This window comes from Podarcis liolepis (genome assembly GCF_965112155.1).
Source record: "Podarcis liolepis genome assembly, chromosome: 5".
Taxonomy (NCBI): Eukaryota; Metazoa; Chordata; class Lepidosauria; order Squamata; family Lacertidae; genus Podarcis; species Podarcis liolepis.
Window position 1 is genome coordinate 53,339,792 of NC_139556.1, and position 17,913 is coordinate 53,357,704.

The following is a 17,913-nucleotide window of genomic DNA, read 5'->3' on the forward strand; positions in this document are numbered from 1 at the left end:
CTTTAGCCCCAGTAGATCCCGCTGCCGTGACGTCACGGAAGGGGCGGCGCTCGGTGCGAAGGGAGCCAGCCGGAGCGAGGAGAACTGGAGAGGCAGAGGCAGAGCTGCTTGGGACGCCAATGCAGCCTGGCGCGGGAGAGGAAGGAGCGAGCCGGCGCATCCCGCGGGGAGAGGGCTTTAACTCAGGGGCGAGCGTGGGAAGCCCGAGTCCGCCGCCGTCCTATGCAAGGGCTCCCTGCCCTACGCGGCCAGAATTGAAAACTAAATAAAAAGAAAAGAAGGATCCAGGATGGATAAATATAAAGGTAAGGGGGAATGGTTCGCTTGCTTCCCCCACCCTCAGCGTGGGAAAGGGGCAGTATCGGTACTTCGGAAAGGATTGCTAGCTAGTTTGTCCTTAATGGATCGTCCTGCCTAAGCAGCCGAATGTGACTTGTGGTTGCTCGTAGGAGGCTTAAAGTCCCTTAAAACGTGGGTTTCTCTACAGCGTTTAATGAATGGGCGGGTGGGTTGAGACGGATCTTTTCCCCACAGGCGTTGCCTCGGGACCGAGACTGGCCAGGACGCTGCGGGTGGGTTTGTGAGGCTGGGGGAAAGAGGCGAGCGAAGAGTCCCTCATCGCAGCCGAGTCCGTCTCCCTCCAGGACCCACCCCTAGAGAGGGGGGATTCGCTGAGGTCCACGGAGCCCCATACCGCCGACGGAGAAGGAGTCGAGGGTGCCGCTTGGGGGAGGATTTTGGTTCTGATTCTCGTGGTGATGGGACAAAGAAACAACAAATCGGGTGTGTGTGTGTGAAATTGTGACACAACCGGCTTCTTTTTGAAAGGATTAAGAGAAATACTGTGTGTGTGAGAGAGAGTATTTGAACCTCCTTGACATACATCTGGTGCTCCAAAAACCCTGTAGGTGAGGTCCAGTGAAACTGCAGGAGATGAAAAGGTGAACCCGAGACTTGGAGCCGGTTTGGCGCGAAGCGGGGGAGGATTTCAGTACCCGCACCTGTGTGTGTGTGTGTGAGAGAGAGAGAGAGAGAGAGAGAGAGAGAGAGAGCGCGCGCGCAAAGGACTGACCCCCCCCTTTCCACCCCTTCTTTCGCTTCCGGTCTTGCGGTTGCTCCAAAACAGAATTTTAAGGGGGGTGTATTTAGTTCCCCCGTCTAATAAATATTCGCAGACTTTATAAGTTTAGTCTGCAAGATTGTGCAGGGGAAGATAAGGAAGAGGAAGGCGTGGCTGCCGAATGGTATCTGGAGGTGGGTGGAGAGCTGAGTGTCCCTTGTGTTTTTAATGAATTGTTTTAAAGCCCTTTTAAGTATTAAGGGACGCAATGCTTAGTGCTACGATTCTAGCAAGAGGTGTCGTCTTATGGCAGAATGACTCCTTAGCCTGAGTGTATGGCAGCAATGGGGACGGATAGGGTTACTCAGTGGCGAGGGAAAGGTACGCTGCACATTCTCAGAAACAATTTTTTTCTTTGAATAGCTCAAGAGTGAGCCCCAGTGTTGTAAACCAGCTGAGTGTCTAGACACATGCTAAGCCCTGCAAGTGAAGTATTCCATATTAATAAGCAAGCCTGTCTTTGCCGTTCTCTAAATACGTTAAGGTTGCAGCCTTGCACACCTTTTATGCAATGTGAATGAGCACCCGCAGGCAACAGTGATGGCCACCAATTTAGGATGACTTTAAAAGAGGCTTAGACAAATCCATGATGGGTGGAGGATAAGGCTGTGTCCAATATTCGAGTCCGAATACCAGCAGCTGGAAACCACAGGAGGGGAGAGCGTGGGTAGACTAGAGGGGCTACTTTCCTATCCAGCAGGGCTGATCTTAGGTTATGTTCTTATTCACTTATGCTTAAAGTCACAGAGGTGGAAGGGAACACAAAGCTCACCTAGTCCATGCCCTTGCAGGTACAGGAAAACTACCTCCTCATCATCCCAAATGAGCATCTATTCAACTTCTGCTTAAAAACCAAAGATTAGGCGAGCCCACTAGGTAGTCTGGTCCACCACAGAACCGCCCATGCTGTCAGAAAGTTATTCCTAAAATCCCCTTTCTTACCTGGTGGGAGTAAGTTGCATTGCACACATTGAGGTTTACTTCTGAGTAAGCTTGCACAGGATTGTACTGTAATTTTATCTTTTTTCTTGTTCATATACAATACAGGCCAATGTGGTGGGTCCGAATGTTCCAATATTTGCTCAGTTATGCAGTTTATCGAATGGCTGTCTTACTTTTCAGGGGTTTTGAGAAGATGCAGCAAGTAAAGGCAACATTCAGTGATGTGGGATTTCCAGAAAATGTTGAACTGGGATTTTTTCTGGGAAATTTCACTTCTACACATGACAGCAATTTGCACTGGGAAAATTTCCCTTTTACGCTGAGAAAATTTTCCGATGCCCTACAGGGTGTTCTGATATAGAATGCTTGTTTATTTTCATTTGCATTCAGTAAACAAAACTAAAACTGCCAAGGTTACCTAACATTGTATTTGCAACCTGCATTCATTTATTGTCAATAATGACCTTATGACATGGAAAAAAAATTCACTGGAAAAGCACTGGAAACTTTTCCTCCACCACTCATCCCTGGATGCATTGCAACCAGCATGCTGCCCTAGGGCCAGGGCAGGAAAGGAATCTAAATATAATAAATAAATGTCTACTCACTTTACCAGTTTAGGAGGTGGTTGGACCAGCTGACATTATAGGCTGGTGAGGCCAGTTTGCATCAGTACCTGAGAATCTGGCTTTCTGCATTTATAATGCAAACCTTTAAAACAATTTTTTCACTCTCCGGAGCTCGACAGGACTGCTCTCATAGGTTTGCCTTATTCCAATGGTAACTGACCAGTCTACAAAGAGTCATTTATTTGTGTATATGTAATCTGAATAGATAATAGTTGACAATTGTCCAGCACTTCCTGAATCTGCAGTTTTCAGGAAACCTGGGATGTATAGTGCAATCCTACTCATGTCTACTCAGAAGTAACCCCCGCAGAGATATGTGGGCCTAGGATTGCAGCCTAGGTCTTTTAATGTAACCTCCTGTTACACCTTTATGGCACTGTATATGTCAATTTTTGTGTCCAGATATCAGCTTCGCTGTTGGATAATAGTAACAGTGTTCATTCACTATGGGAATAGTCATTCGCAATGGGAATAGTTCATTATAGTTATTACTGTAGTTTGTCTGAATATATCTGAGCGAGACAGAGCCCTGAGATGAGAGTTCCCTGCCTTCTCCCTGCACCTTGGAGGTGGTGACTGGCTTTCAAAAGTGACCATCATTGCTCAGGGGAAGAACACATACCAATGCATTCAGAAGACTCTGGGTTCAGTCCTTGGTATTATCAATTGAAAGGGTCAAGCAGCAGGCGAGGGACTGCCTAGTAGGGCCAACAACACAGGAATTGGGGGCAGGTGTCCAGAGCCCCACTCAGCAAAGTGGGCAGGGCATGAGAGGCCCCAAATTTAGCAGGACACCTAAAGGGTTTGGGGTTTGGGTATAAGACCATTGGGTGGGATTCAAGGTCTCACTGTGGTGATCATTCACTCAGTACAAGTGTTTCTGCTTGCGAGATGGAATGATCTCCTCCCTTCACCTGCCCCGTGTCCTCTTCTGGGGTTGGGGGGACTTGTGGGGGTCACACGTGACCTGTTGTGCTAATGGGACTTGGGCTGGCTTCCATTAGCCAGCAATGTGAACTTGGACCATTCATATCTAGAGTTGAACTACACCACTCGCTCTACCTGAGACACTGAAGAGCTACTGCCTACCATTCAACATTAGTCCTAGGAAAGATGGCCATATCATTAGGCCAGGCTTCCTCAAACTCGGCCCTCCAGATGTTTTTGGCCTATAACTCCCATGATCCCTAGCTAGCAGGACCATTGGTCAGGAGTGATGGGAACTGTAGTATCAAAACATCTGGAGGGCCGAGTTTGAGGAAGCCTGCATTAGGCAGTGATGTGGAGTGGAAGTAATTCTGGAATTATTTTCCTTAGTGCTTCATTTTACTGTGGAAAATTTCCCATTTCATTAGTAACCACAAATGGGTACCTACTGCAAATGCGCTATGAGGCAAGCTTGGGAGTTCCGAAGTTTCAATTAATGTTTTTCCAGGCGATTATTGCTAGTATGGGAAGAGGATACATATATTTCAGGTCAGACATTTGTGGTAAGAAATTGGGTACTTTTTAAAAGTTTGGTTTACTAAATGCAAGTAAAATAAACATGTGAATTAGACCCCATTTTCAAATCACCCTATGCAAATCAACTTCATTTGCATAGGAAAAAGTTCTTGAAATTTTTCCTAGTCAACATTTTCCAGAAAATCATGACCAGTGAGGCAATTGTATCAGGCGAACATGAAAAGGCAGAAACCCCTTATTTAATTTATTATTGTGTTTTTGCTCTGTTGGGAATGGGACCAGGTGCCCAAATAACGTGACCAACCTTGGTCAATATGCAACTTGAACTGGGGAGAAGGGAGTGGGTACCTGATCTTGGGGGCAGCCATTTGCTGTTCCAACTGTAGGCAGTGTCTTGGGTTGACCCTGAAGATTGACAAGCAGCCCGGCCTAGTACAGTGCAGCTTTGTATCCCACCGGTCAGTCCCTTGGGATGAAACTAGCTAGCGCAAAGAAAAGAAATAATGGAAAGCTCTAAAAACTGTGGATAGTTTCTGAAGTGAGAGCTGCTTCAGTGCAGCTCTCATGGGTAAGAAACAACCACCGCTGCTTCTGCCTCAAGCACATTCCCCAAGCCATAGTGTTGAAGTGTCGAAGAATTGCATCTTACTGTTTTCCTTGTGTTGGCAAGGGGAAGTGCCGTGCGTCTTACAGGTGGCTCTGTGTGTAACAAGGATGCACACCAGAGATAGTCAACATGGTGCTCTTCAGACATTGCTGGACTACAACTGCCATTATCTCTCACCATGCTACCTAGGGCTGATGGGAGCTCAGTAGCATCTGAAGGGTGCCATATTGGTTATCCCCAATGTATACAGAGAGCTGGAAATATCCCAGATGTGTGTTTAGTGCAAAAGCAACCATTGAAGAAAGTCGGGTAAAGTTGAGGAGTGGTTTGCCGAAATAACTAAACCTGAAGAGCAGCAAATGTCCACACGAAAAGTGAGGTGAAAATGAAAGCCCCAAATGCCTTTTGATAAAGGATTTGTGTGCGTAAGGCCTTAAGTGTGAGGCTGCCCGATTACATTGGGGATGTGTTTCCTTTTGCCTTTGGTGCAGATGCACGGGCTGTGCTGTGGAAACAGAGTACCATTCTTCTGTTATGCGAGGGTTGTGTCTGCAGAAAGTGCAGGAGCTGTCGCAGTAGCAGCGGCTCGCAAGGGAGCCCACCAGGAGGAGCGAGCGCTGGCAGAAGAGTCAGGAGGGGAATGTGGGGGAGGTGGCTGGCAACTTCATAGGCAGGGGGAAAGGGGTTTAGGGGAGACAGCTTCCTCTTTGATGTTTGATTGTGCTCTCTGGGGTTGGCTAAGTACACACAGAAAGGCACCATTGATAGCTTAGCTAAGGACTTCTTCCCCATGGAGTCTTGCCAGGGCCAGGGAATCTCTTTACATGAAGTATTAAGAAATAATCCCATATGATAAAGAGAGGACACCATATGCTTCAAGGTTTTTATTAAAAATATAAAGCGGTATAGAAATTACAATAAATAAATAAGTCCATAAACACATTTTTGGCTGCAGTCCTATACCCCCTTACTTATCTGGGGTCAGATCTATTGGACAGAATAGAGACTTACTTCTGAGTAGACGTGACTAGGATTGCTCTGTTAACTTCTCTAAGGAATCAAACCAGGAAGTGTCTCTATTTGAGAAGCTTTAACTCCTCAAAGACAGAGAGTATACTTAAGGCTGGGGAATAGCTCCAGTATGACTTTCAGCACACTTGCAAGCAGTCCATTTCTGTTGAGGTTGGTTTGTGGTGGGCTAAAGAGAAGCTGGTTGGTGACTGGGACACTCAGCTGCTGTTTTGTTCTTGGCTGTTTTACTTGGATCGCAACAGGATTTTAGAGAGGCATTTTTGTGTTTGTGTTTTAATCTGTTGTTATTCGCTCTGCCATGTTGGGATGGGGCATGCTGTGAATTCAGCTAAATTGGTGTATAATTTCCAACTGTTTTAAGAATGATGTAATGTTTAGCCTGCACTTGATGGCTTTAGGGATGATTCCCATGGAATCATCAGAATTCTCCATGCAACTTTCTCAGAGGGAAATCTGTGATGTGAGGCTGAATTCTCAAGATAGGTCCTGGAATTGATTTGGTCGGTTGGCTGACCCACGCTGGTGAAGTTTGCACACAAGTATGCATGCACCACAACAAGTCTAAAAAGTGTGCTACTCAGAATGTTACAGTGGCAACCAGTTGATGGTGCTCTGAGCTTGTTGCCAACTGGTGTCATTAAGTCTCCCCAGTGCTATCTTTATAGAAAAAGGTGCCGGAACTCACCATGAACACCTCTTGTCCCTTTATACAGTGGTACCTCAGGTTAAGTACTTAATTCGTTCCGAAGGTCTGTTCTTAACCTGAAACTGTTCTTAACCTGAAGCACCACTTTAGCTAATGGGGCCTCCTGCTGCTGCTGCGCCGCTGGAGTCCGATTTCTGTTCTTATCCTGAAGCAAAGTTCTTAACCTGAAGCACTATTTCTGGGTTAGCGGAGTGTGTAACCTGAAGCGTATGTAACCTGAAACGTATGTAACCCGAGGTACCACTGTAATGGCAGTGGAACCCACCTCTGAGTTCCCTGAATTCTGGCTGAAAAAAGCCCTGTCTCTCTACCTTGGAACAGATGAATGAGTGACACTTTGTGCAGCCAGCCTTGTTAGGTAGGGCAGCCACCTAGATGGGGTATTTTGGTGGGCAGGCACAATGCAGCAACCAATCTCCCCCCCCCCCCCAACACACATGAAGAAGATGTGAAGGTCAGACCAGGGAAAGCAAAAGGCAGTGATCTTTCCCTCACTCCTCCATGCAGAGAGATCCCTAGGATTTCCAGACTCAAAGGCTTGCCTTTGCCTATAGCTACAGGCCTCTTTCATGGATCTGCATGTATGTACTAAATATATAATTGACACAACCAGCTTTGGCAGTGCAGTACTTACTACCTTTTAAAGGGAAGAGGGGAAAGGAAACTGGATTTGGAGCTCTTTAAATAAGATATAACTACAGTACTCTCACACCTGATGATGCTGATTGCCTGTTCAAAGTTGCACCTGTAGACTTAAATAATCCCCTGGGTGTTTGCGCAACCCCAGATGCTGAATGCAAGGTACTTGACTGTGTATGGATGACCCAATGCTGACTTCCCTTGTTGGATCATGATATCCCAATTAAAATGAATTAACTGACAATCTCAAGGTGAGTCTAGACATTCAACCAGCATTTGTTTCATGAAAATGAATGTTTATTATAGCTTGCTAGACTGGATTCTAACCTGGTGTCTGTAAACAGGTTAGCTAACTTGCAACTGACTTCATAACAAGACAGAACAACTAATCATTGACTAGACAAGATCTAAGGCTTATCTACACAGGATTTGGCATGATAAATGTGACAGGGAGGGGCACCTGCCCTGTACCTGTGCTGCCTTAGCTGTAGCATCAGATGTGGGGGGTAAAGCATTAAGTTGTGCCTGAGCTTTCTTTTGCCCTCATCTCTCTTTGAATGAATGCTGGAAGATTCAGAACAGACAAAAGAAAGTTCTTCACGCAGTGTACAGTTAAACTACAATTCACTCCCACAAGATGTAGTGATGACCCCAATTCAGATGGCTTTAAGCACAGGTGCGCCATCAAGAGTGCTTTAGGGCTGATCCTCTTCATGTCAGCCATAGTCATGGCAGAAACCACATTCCCAGAATCCAGGCTTCCTGGCAGTAGAGGAGGTGTATCCATCATGGCATGAAGAAAGCCACACCTCTTTGTCCTAGTGCTCTCAGCTTGCCTCTGCTATCGCTTCACAGCCGAGGCAACTGTGGCACCCTTGTTTCTATTAATGCATGTTCTGCATTCCCATGAGTCGTGAGGGTGGCCTGCTGATTGGCCCAGACAGGCACACTGTCATGGGACCACCATTAAGTTGTGGATTTCTAACTAGAAGTGTGATATTGCTGTGGAATAAGAGTAATCATTTTGTGATGGGTCAGGGAAAGTAAAAAGTCTTTAACTGAAGTAAGTGTTTGTATAGATGTTCAGCTGACCAACCCGTTATAATGTATGTCACTGGGCTGGTTCAGATGCTTGAAATTCCCCCATGGAAAATAGCCTTGAATGCAGAGAAAAGGTAGCACCTGCCTTATTCCACCCTGGGTGCATATACCACTAGCCACATGAGCAAAGCAGTGTGTTTTCCAGCTGCGGTGCTTGCATCTATTATCCTCAGGAAGCACTGTAAATCGTGGCTGTACCAGAACGGATGCTAACTTCCTTAATGCAGCTGTGCCTATGTGGGCATTTCACATGGAGGAATTTCAAGCATCTGAACCAGTCCCTGTGTGACTTTACAGTGGATGCAAGTCCTTAAGCTACAACCCTGAAGGCTATTTATGTACATGCAGTCCATGAGACTCTTGAGAGTCCCATGGACTGCAAGAAGATCAAACCTATCCATTCTTAAGGAAATCAGCCCTGAGTTCTCACTGGAAGGACAGATCGTGAAGCTGAGGCTCCAATACTTTGGCCACCTCATGAGAAGAGAAGACCCCCTGGAAAAGACCCTGATGTTGGGAAAGACTGAGGGCACAAGGAGAAGGGGACGACAGAGGATGAGATGGCTGCATACTGTTCTTGAAGCTACCAGCATGAGTTTGACCAAACTGCGGGAGGCAGTGGAAGACAGGAGTGCCTGGCGTGCTCTGGTCCATGGGGTCACGAAGAGTCAGACACGACTAAACAACAACATGTCCTGCTTGGGTTAAGTTCTTTGAGACGGCACAACTGCTTTGTAAAAAGAGAGGCTCAGTACCTTTTTTGCAAGAGATCTTTCAGAGCGATAGTGATAAGCACAACTGTGCAACGAAATGTGTTGAGATGGTATCTGCAGATAGAAGCTTTTACTGGTTTGTGACAAGCCACATCCAGCTCTTGGATGGAGCCACAAATAGATGCATCCAGACCATGCCCTCTCATGGGACCAGTGAGCCAAACCACCTTGTATTTTGTGTGGTATCTGGTCAGTCCTTCAGGGAACCCACTAAGCCCCAGCATGTGAATGACGTCTCTGCCCCTAGTGATGGTTCAGAGAGGCCACATTTGGCAGCAGTGTCCATGATCTCCGCACTACACTCAATGCACCTTCTTGCCATTTCCCATAATATGGGGCAGTGTAGTAAATTAGACAGGCCATGTAGTCCTAACAATATATATTCAGTTTTGTTGCTTAAGGTTACTGTTTTATATATACCGACTTGTCCAATATCAGCTAAAAAGCTACAGGACTGAACAGAGATCTGAATCTGAGTCTCCTTCAGCTAAGACCAGCCTGTTATCCACAGAAATCAGTGAATACCATTTCACTGAGCCAGCCTCTGTATGTAAATTCTGCTTGTGAAAATGTCTAGGTTGAAAAGATGAAACAAAGATGTGCCTTGTGGTGAAGGTGAGGAGTTGGGGCAACACCTGGGATCTTGGAAGTAAGTGTGCTGGAAAAGAAGGCAAAACAAGGGTGTGCTCTTCCCTAAGGAGGAAGCAAGGTGATTCATATCAAGCATCTAAAATTGCTCATGCAACTGGCATGTTATTTGCCTAGTTTGGAATGCTGAATTGTCATCTGTCATACAATGGGTATACAGACGAGACCAGTCAGTTAAGTAAAGCTGTCAGATTAAGGAGCTGTAATGGCATTATAATCATTTTGTGTGCAAATTACTTGAGTAACTGCTCCTTGGGCTTATAATTCATGCATAAAACACTGGTCCAGTCCATTCAGCCTTCTGTTCACAACATGGTTAGTTATTTGTTGCAGTTAAGTTTGTTGGCTGCTTGTGTGTGACTGTCTTGAGACATTGAAGTGCTCTTTGGTTATTGAATCTGTATTGGTCTGTTTGTCCACGTAATAACTCACGTAGAGGAGCAGGATTAAAGGGAACAATTTGTCCAGTGGATCCCATTGCCATCCACAAAACAGGGATGTTCCAGATGACCTGCTTATTCAGGCATCCTGAATTGCTTACACAAAGTTTACAGTGTGTACATGGCTAAAATGAAGGAATGCCTTCTTCCCTCTAAACCTGTCTGATTAAAATGGTTATGAAGCTGATGACTGGGGACTAGGCATGGATCAGTCCCAAATCACTTTGTGCCATTTCTGTGTGTATGTGTTTTAAAGTCTGCTTCATTCTGTTAATACAGTAAAGTGTGGACTTAAAAAACAACAACTCTGCAATGTATAAACTTAGCTGTTTGCTCAGTGAAGTGGTCCACATAAAACTTTTGTTGTTAAAAACAGATAGTACCCACCTGGAGCAGCTACAAAAGTGCAGCTCAAAAATGGGACTGTAAATGCACCTGGGACCAATTGTGTGTGGTGATGTGTTGTTTCTCTCTGGGATATTGTATTGTGGGGGAAGTCATGCTTTTCTGCCCCTGGATCCGCAGGGACAGCTATATTCCATCCCACCCTGTACAATCTCCCTGAGAGCAGCAGCACATGACATTGTTCTTAAGGCATTCTTAGCCCTTGTTTTCAAACCTCACAGCAGGAGCCGAACCCTGTAGCTGTTTTTAAAGGGGAGGATTTTCAACAAAGCCCTTAGACCACCTCGTAGTATTCATTATGGGTCTTGGATTCCAAAGAAAACCATGATCCAACCCATGCAGAAATCCAGGAGGTGCTGTTTTTGGATTGTAAGCATCCTTAAGGGCCTTTCAAGGTGGAGAGTCGGGTTTTGAATATGTCAAATAATATTTCTGAATTGGGAACACCTGTTGAAGCTAAGCGGGTGCAAATCTGGTCAGTGCTTAGGTGGCCCCTGTAAACTGCCTTGAGGCAGCAATTCTATGCACACTTACCAGAGAGTAAGCCCCACTGAATACTTACAGGACTTGCTTCCAAGTAAATATGCATAGGATTGGGTTGCAGGAGCCACAGGCTATAAATATGACAATGAAAGTTTAGCAGTGGAAAGAAAAGGTCTGCTGAGTATCAGCATCATGGGAAAATTGTGAGTGTTTGATCTAATATTCTAAACATGAAGGGTCAGTGTCTACAGAAATAGATTCCCTCCCTTCCCCCACCCCTGACCTCTTGCCTTTATGGGCAGGATTCCACCGAAAGCACATCTGATGATGGTTTGGGATATGGCAGCATAATAATACTATCCAATTACAAACAATTCTGCCTAAAGGCAAATATTCCAATCTTATGGGATCGGACTGTGATTCCCATGAAGCAAACATATCAGGCTACTTACGCTGCATAAAGTTAATTTATCTAGGTCAGACTTTTAAAAATTGATGCTTACCAGAGGCCGTCTACCAATTGTGTCTTATATGTGTTCTTCCTTCAGAAGACGACTAGTGTAGGTTTTGTGGCCTTAAAATTTAGTGTAGGGCAACACTAAAGTCATTTAACTTGTAGCTTAAAGGATCTAGCAGCAAAATTTCCCCCTCCAACTACCTCCCACTCCAGTGCAAGCATTTGTTAGTGTACTTCATGGGGAACACTGAAAAACTCCCAGGTTATTGGGGGTGATTTCAACAAACACTGAAACAGGAAGCCATACTTCCTTTTGGAGGGGATTTTTATGTAGTGTTGAACAAGGGAGTTTGGGGCCTGTAAGAGACATGCATAGAATCTGAGAAACTGTACTTCCTAGAGTTTGGATTCAAAGGGTCTTTTTTCCTTTCTTTTTTGGTTAGGATCCTTTCCTGGTTTAAGGCACACTGGGAAATGGGAGGGGAGATAATAAGGCTTCAGCCCTAAACCCACTTGCCTGGGAGTAAGCCTGACTGAGCTCAGTGCAGTGGCGTAGCGTGGGGGGTGCAGGGGGGGCCGGCCGCACCGGGCGCAACATCTGGAGGTTAGGGTTAGGGGGCGCAAATCCACAGGTTAGGGGGCGCAAATTACTTGCCTTGCCCCGGGTGCTGACAACCCACGCTACGCCACTGGCTCAGTGGGACTTGCTATTTATCAGATTGCACTGAGAGTGGAGGGAGCAACCCGTGATGTAACTGTAGCAGGCGGAGCTTAATTTGGACCTGGACTGAGGCTCACTTGGACTCAGCCTTAGAATGTGTTTTGAAATCCTGCAACATGTAAATTAATGACAAGTGCATTGGAGGCTGCATTCAGACGGAACTTTGTTTCATTTTCACAATGCTTCCTTAGCTGATAATTTCCACGTGTTAAGTGATCTTTCACACGATGTAAAAGCCACTTCTGGCAAACTAGCGGAATCTAGTGGAAGTTCAGCACCTATGTCTGTGTTAATTTGCTTCCAGAAGAAATTTGTTTGCAACCCCATTAACTCCAAAAGTCATTGGAACTTTGCCTTGTAATTTCACGTGATGACCTTTCAGATGGTATTCCAGCATACCGTTCTTTCCCAGCATTTAAAATTTGGAACAACACGGTGGTGTATTAGTCTAACAGCCACAGCTCCATAGCACAACAGGCAATTCAGTGTAAAATGAACATTAGAATCCTGGATAGAAGCCCTAGCCCTATAGTTAGGAGAATCAGTTCAATAATTCCCATGTCTGAATGCACCCTTAGTCAAGCAGCTCTTAAACACTGGCCATCGCTGTATCTTGCAAGTAAGCTTGAAGCTTCCCTTCTCTATCCAGGACTTAAGTACTTGTAGTGAAACCACTTGTCCTAGATACCCTAGCTTTAAACCTCTATAGTATTAATGGAACAGACAGATGAGTAGATGTATGAGGTTCTTGCTATGTTCTCAAAGAGCATGTATTTTAACTGTCTTCAAACAAACGCACGGATATGTATAAGGCCACTTCTTGAATGACTGTTGCATGTGGACTGGGCCTGCCTGCCATATGGCAGAGTGGGGCGACTGCCTCAGGCAGCAGATGCTGAGTGGCAGGGAAGTGTTGGAGGACGGAATCTGTGTGTGCCACGCAATCTTTGCTGTGCCCTGTGTGACATCCTGCTGCCCTCAGGTGTGGTGAAGGATGCTGTTCTGCCCGTGGTTTTGAAAACAAGTTTCAGCTGCTATCCTGGTCATTATCTGCACATGGAATGGGAGGGGCAGTACTGTCTTGACCTTTGCCTCAGGTAGCAAAATGTCCTGCTACAGCCTTGTCTGTGGAATCGATATGCTTGTTTTCATGGTCCCGGCAGCTTACTGATTTTTAATTCTGTGTAGGGCATGACTACTCTATCTTCTTTGCATTCTTTGAACAACAAGGGATTTGAGTGCACGAGAATTAATGGATTTCTTTTCTTGTTCTGAAACTTTTGTGGATGTGACTTTTTAGCTAGTGAGTATAATCTATATACAGTAGCCGATTCCCTCCACCCACCCTCCCTCCCTCCACCACCCTCTTAAAAGACAAAGATCCTATAGCACACACTTTGTAGGTCATAATGATGACCCTGTTCGGTTGCAACGATGGAAGTTTTGCTGGCCTGCTTCTGTAAGGTGTAATCAGTTTGCAACATACTGATTCTTTGCCACCCTCTAGCACACTGTCTAAAGGGACTTGCCTAGGACTTGCCGATCAGAAGGTCGGCAGTTCGAATCCCCGTGATGGGGTGAGCTCCCGTTGCTCAGTCCCTGCTCCTGCCAACCTAGCAGTTTGAAAGCATGTCAAAGTGCAAGTAGATAAATAGGTACCGCTCCGGCAGGAAGGTAAACGGTGTTTCCGTGCGCTGCTCTGGTTCGCCAGAAGTGGCTTAGTCATGCTGGCCACATGACCCGGAAGCTGTACACTGGCTCCCTCGGCCAATAAAGCGAGATGAGCACTGCAACCCCAGAGTCGTCCACGACTGGACCTAATGGTCAGGGGTCCCTTTACCCTATACCTTTAGCACACTGTCTTCCAGATGTTTTTGACTACAACTGCCATCAGCCTCAACCAGCACACTTGTAGCCCAGAACTATCAACTGTTAGGGGACCAGGTTGGCAAGTGCTGCTGTAGCAGAGAAGCAGAAGCTGAAGAAATGGCTTTGCAAACAGGGAGATATATTGACTTGTGCTTTCTCCTCTTGCCTCTGACCAGTTCTTGGGTTGGAATGTGTCTGGCCGCTCATGGAAGTCTGTGTCCCTGAAAGGCTGCTCACCAGCCTGTTGAGGCAAGCCCTTCTGCCCTCCCAGCTGTGCTGTGGATTGGTGAGGAAGTGGCAGAGGCAGTAACAAAGATACCAGGTTTGTGGTAAATAGATGTAAAGAAGAAAGAAATGAGTCACAACTTGGACCAGCTCAGTGTTTCCGCATTACAGCCAGTATTCTATTCACTAGTGGATTTCTTGTCCACCTTCCCTTGGTTTTTTTTGCATATAAAAACCTACTTCACATGAACTGCTAGCATGCCAGGAAGAAGGGTAATTTATAGCCCTTCTCTCTGATATGCTTGTGTTATTCTACATGCTAAAGGATGCCTTTTTACACATGGGGAAGCATCTAACAATTGTCCATCAGTTGGCTAGCCAGTTCCAATGTGCTATTTTGGCCTATTAATTTTCCATTAGCTCTTGGTTACTTACCATTAGGAGAGGTTCTGAGCACAATGACAAGATATTGCCTTATTCTTCTCCACTGCAGCTGTGGAGTTTGAAGTTTCACATTGGATGGATCATGTGTGTTGGCAATGATGGGTCTCAAAATATACAGATCATCAAGCCACTAGAGGCAGCAGCCTTCCCCAATGTGATGCCCTAGACTATAACTCCCATTATCCTTTGCCACTGGCCATACTGGTTGTAGTTAGCAGTATCTGGTAGGCACCAGTCTGGGAAGGCTTGTGTTACAAGGGTATCTCTTGAAGCTAATAGGTTATGTGAGATCTGTAGCCTGAGAAGAATATTAAGACGAACATGACTGAAGGTCTTGTGTGACAGGCCAAAAACTGCATTGTGTGGATCACAATTGGAGACTGTTTTGCCCTTTGTATGTTGTACTGCCCTGCTTCCTCATTTCCTACCAAACTGTGTGTATTCAGGACATTGTTCTTATGAGAGGAAGTGTTTCCACAACATTGGCAATTCTATGATGTGCTGATTTGCTTTCTTCGGTTTTCAGTGCTGTTATTTACGCCTTCCTCCAGTTTTCTAACATGCCCCCTTGAGACTTCTAAAAGACCCCAGAAGTCATTTTGAGAGAACAATTAATAGATTCCAGAAAGTGTTCTTTTTAATATGAGAAAGGGGTGGGGTGGGGGAGAGAGAGCCTGATAACAATCTAATTTTCAGCTGTATCCTTTTTTTCATAATTTCCTGCATTATAAAATTTTGGGCGGAAGGGCTGGGAAGTAACTGGAGATCTTTTATTCAGTCCAACGCTTTGAAGAATCCTGACTTACTCCACAGACAATCATAACTTACGGGTTTTCCCATATCAACTAGACTCTGGTTGCTGGGGTATAATGTGCTATATAATTGGAAGGAATAAGTTCAACAGAATTCACCTTGCTGAAGATATTTGTAGACAAGCAAAGCCTAGCTAGGATGGCATGATCTCTCTGTCAAACCGGCCTCACAGAGTTCTTGTTGAGGATAAAAAGCAACTCAGGGTGATAACAGGCATGGAGATAATTTTGAAATCCTTGGAGAAAAGGTAGGATATAAATGTAATAAATACTGGTAATGTGATGACCAGTACAGTGGTACCTCGGGTTAAGTACTTAATTCGTTCCGGAGGTCCGTACTTAACCTGAAACTGTTCTTAACCTGAAGCACCACTTTAGCTAATGGGGCCTCCTGTTGCTGCTGCACCGCCGGAGCACGATTTCTGTTCTCATCCTGAATCAAAGTTCTTAACCCGAAGTACTATTTCCGGGTTAGCGGAGTCTGTAACCTGAAGCGTATGTAACGTGAAGCGTATGTAACCCGAGGTACCACTGTAACTAACTAGGCATAATGGGCAGGAATGAATATACCCCTCATTTTCTACATCTACAATGAACTTCACTTGGAACTAAATGAGAGGCATATGTGCTTATTAAACATGCAATTGCTCTTCTGTCAAAACAAGCATACTAGGGATGGAATGAAATATTTCCCTTTCCACATGCCACTGCTTTTAAGATGGTTCCCCCCCACCCCCAGCTTGGTCAAAAATCAAAAGTGAGCATGGTCCAGCAAAGGGGTGTGGGGATGTCTTAAAGCAGAGGAGCATGGGGGGGGGTGTAACCCCAGATGTTATTCAGATCTCAATTGTTCTGATTAATGATAATAGTCTGCATAGTGTTAAAAGTTCCTGTTTTATAACTGAACCAGCAAACACACATTTAATAAACATATGGAGGTCAGTTTGATCCTTTAATACCAGATATTTGCACCATTGCCATCATCACCATCAGTGCTTAAATGTAAAGATTTCCATCAAATCGCATGATATATTTATAAAAGGTCACATTTAAGATATTCTTTTGCCTTCTGGTGTAACATGAGGTTTCAAAGCCTAAAGCTAACATGCTCATCAGAACCAATATGATACTTTTTGCCAGAACTGCTCCGCTTCTGCCCAGGTGGCACCGAGCACAATCTGATCATGAAGGTAGCAACCCACAGGCTCTAGTCTGTTCCAAGCAGAATGTACTGTTTTCAGCGATGCAGTATAATGATTAAGAAAGCTGTGAGCCAGGAAGTCCCAAATACAAATCTTGCTGCTGCCATAATCACGCTTGCCTAGGTCAGGAATGGGGAACATGCTGCCCTTCAGATGTGGCTGGACGGCAGTTCCCATCTGTCCCTGACAGTATGGTCAGTGGTCAGGGCAGAATAGCCATGTTATTCTTGGCCTCAGTCCATTTCATATGTCATATGGGTAGACATTGCATAGCTTCAATGGCCTATTTACTACAAAATGTGGGGGAGCATGGCATGATATTGGCTATGATACCAAGCTGAACTTCAAAGAGGCTTGGAAAGCGGTGAGGCAACTTGCTGCTTTCATAGTCTGGGAGAGTCCCTGCCTCTCCTTCAGGCTGAGGACAAGGATGGGGAAATCCCCTAGCCTCACACTGACTTTGGAAGGGCTTAAATGGCTGCCAGATGTCTTGCACTTTCACAGCTTCTTGGAGATTCCTTGCAAGATTTGGGGGATTCCCTGTTCTGCTCTCAAGCCCAGGGTGGTTTCTGAGCCTTTCCAAAACACCCAGGCTTCTGGTAAGTGTGGATTGCCTTACTGTAACAGGGCAATCCGACCTCTCGGACCAAGTGGGCTGCAAAAATACTTCAACACAGAATCCATGGGCCACACACTGAATTAAATTAAGGTGTCCTCCCCCCCCCCAAGTACACTACAGGGCAGTGTGGCCTGTAGCCCCCTCCCCAGTCTCTCATTCGCCCATCTGTGGTCCTCCAGATACAGAGGTATTTGGACAGGGACTCCCCATCATGGAGGCAGTAATGCTCCTGAATACCAGTTGGGGGAAACCACAGGAGGGGTGCTCTTGTGCTCCAGTCTTGCTTGTGGGTTTCCCACAGGCCTCTGGGTGACCACTGTGAGAACAGGACTAGATGGGCCATTGGCCTGATCCAGCAGGTAGCTTCTTATGTTCTTATGCATTTTTAGCAAGATGGCACATGAATCTGGGAACTCCTGGATACAAAGATAGGAATGATAGCCTCCTTTGAAGGGCTCGTATAACAGTTGCTGAGAACATATATGTGGAGTTGTGGAGTGCTTTGAATGCTGTAAAAGTGCTGTTATTCTTAACGCATGGCCCTCATTATGCACAACTCGCGTGCAGAGCTCAAG

General features: G+C 45.5%; 1 protein-coding gene and 1 long non-coding RNA gene across 3 annotated transcripts in view; one reads left to right on the top strand and one right to left on the bottom strand.

Moving 5' to 3' along the window:
* The window catches only part of LOC310707711, a 308,528-nt gene that overhangs the window by 198,844 nt on the left and 91,771 nt on the right, over window positions 1-17,913 (bottom strand). The window lies entirely within an intron of this gene.
* Window positions 10-17,913, top strand: part of AFAP1L2 (actin filament associated protein 1 like 2) — a 73,569-nt gene continuing 55,665 nt past the window's right edge. Inside the window, exon 1 of one of the 2 annotated variants that reach the window (XM_083504786.1) lies at window positions 10-305. In XM_083504786.1, coding sequence (XP_083360912.1) covers window positions 290-305 — 16 coding nt within the window. In that variant the 5' untranslated portion in view covers window positions 10-289. The remainder of the gene's footprint in view (window positions 306-17,913) is intronic. The other variant, XM_083504787.1, reaches the window with a different exon arrangement.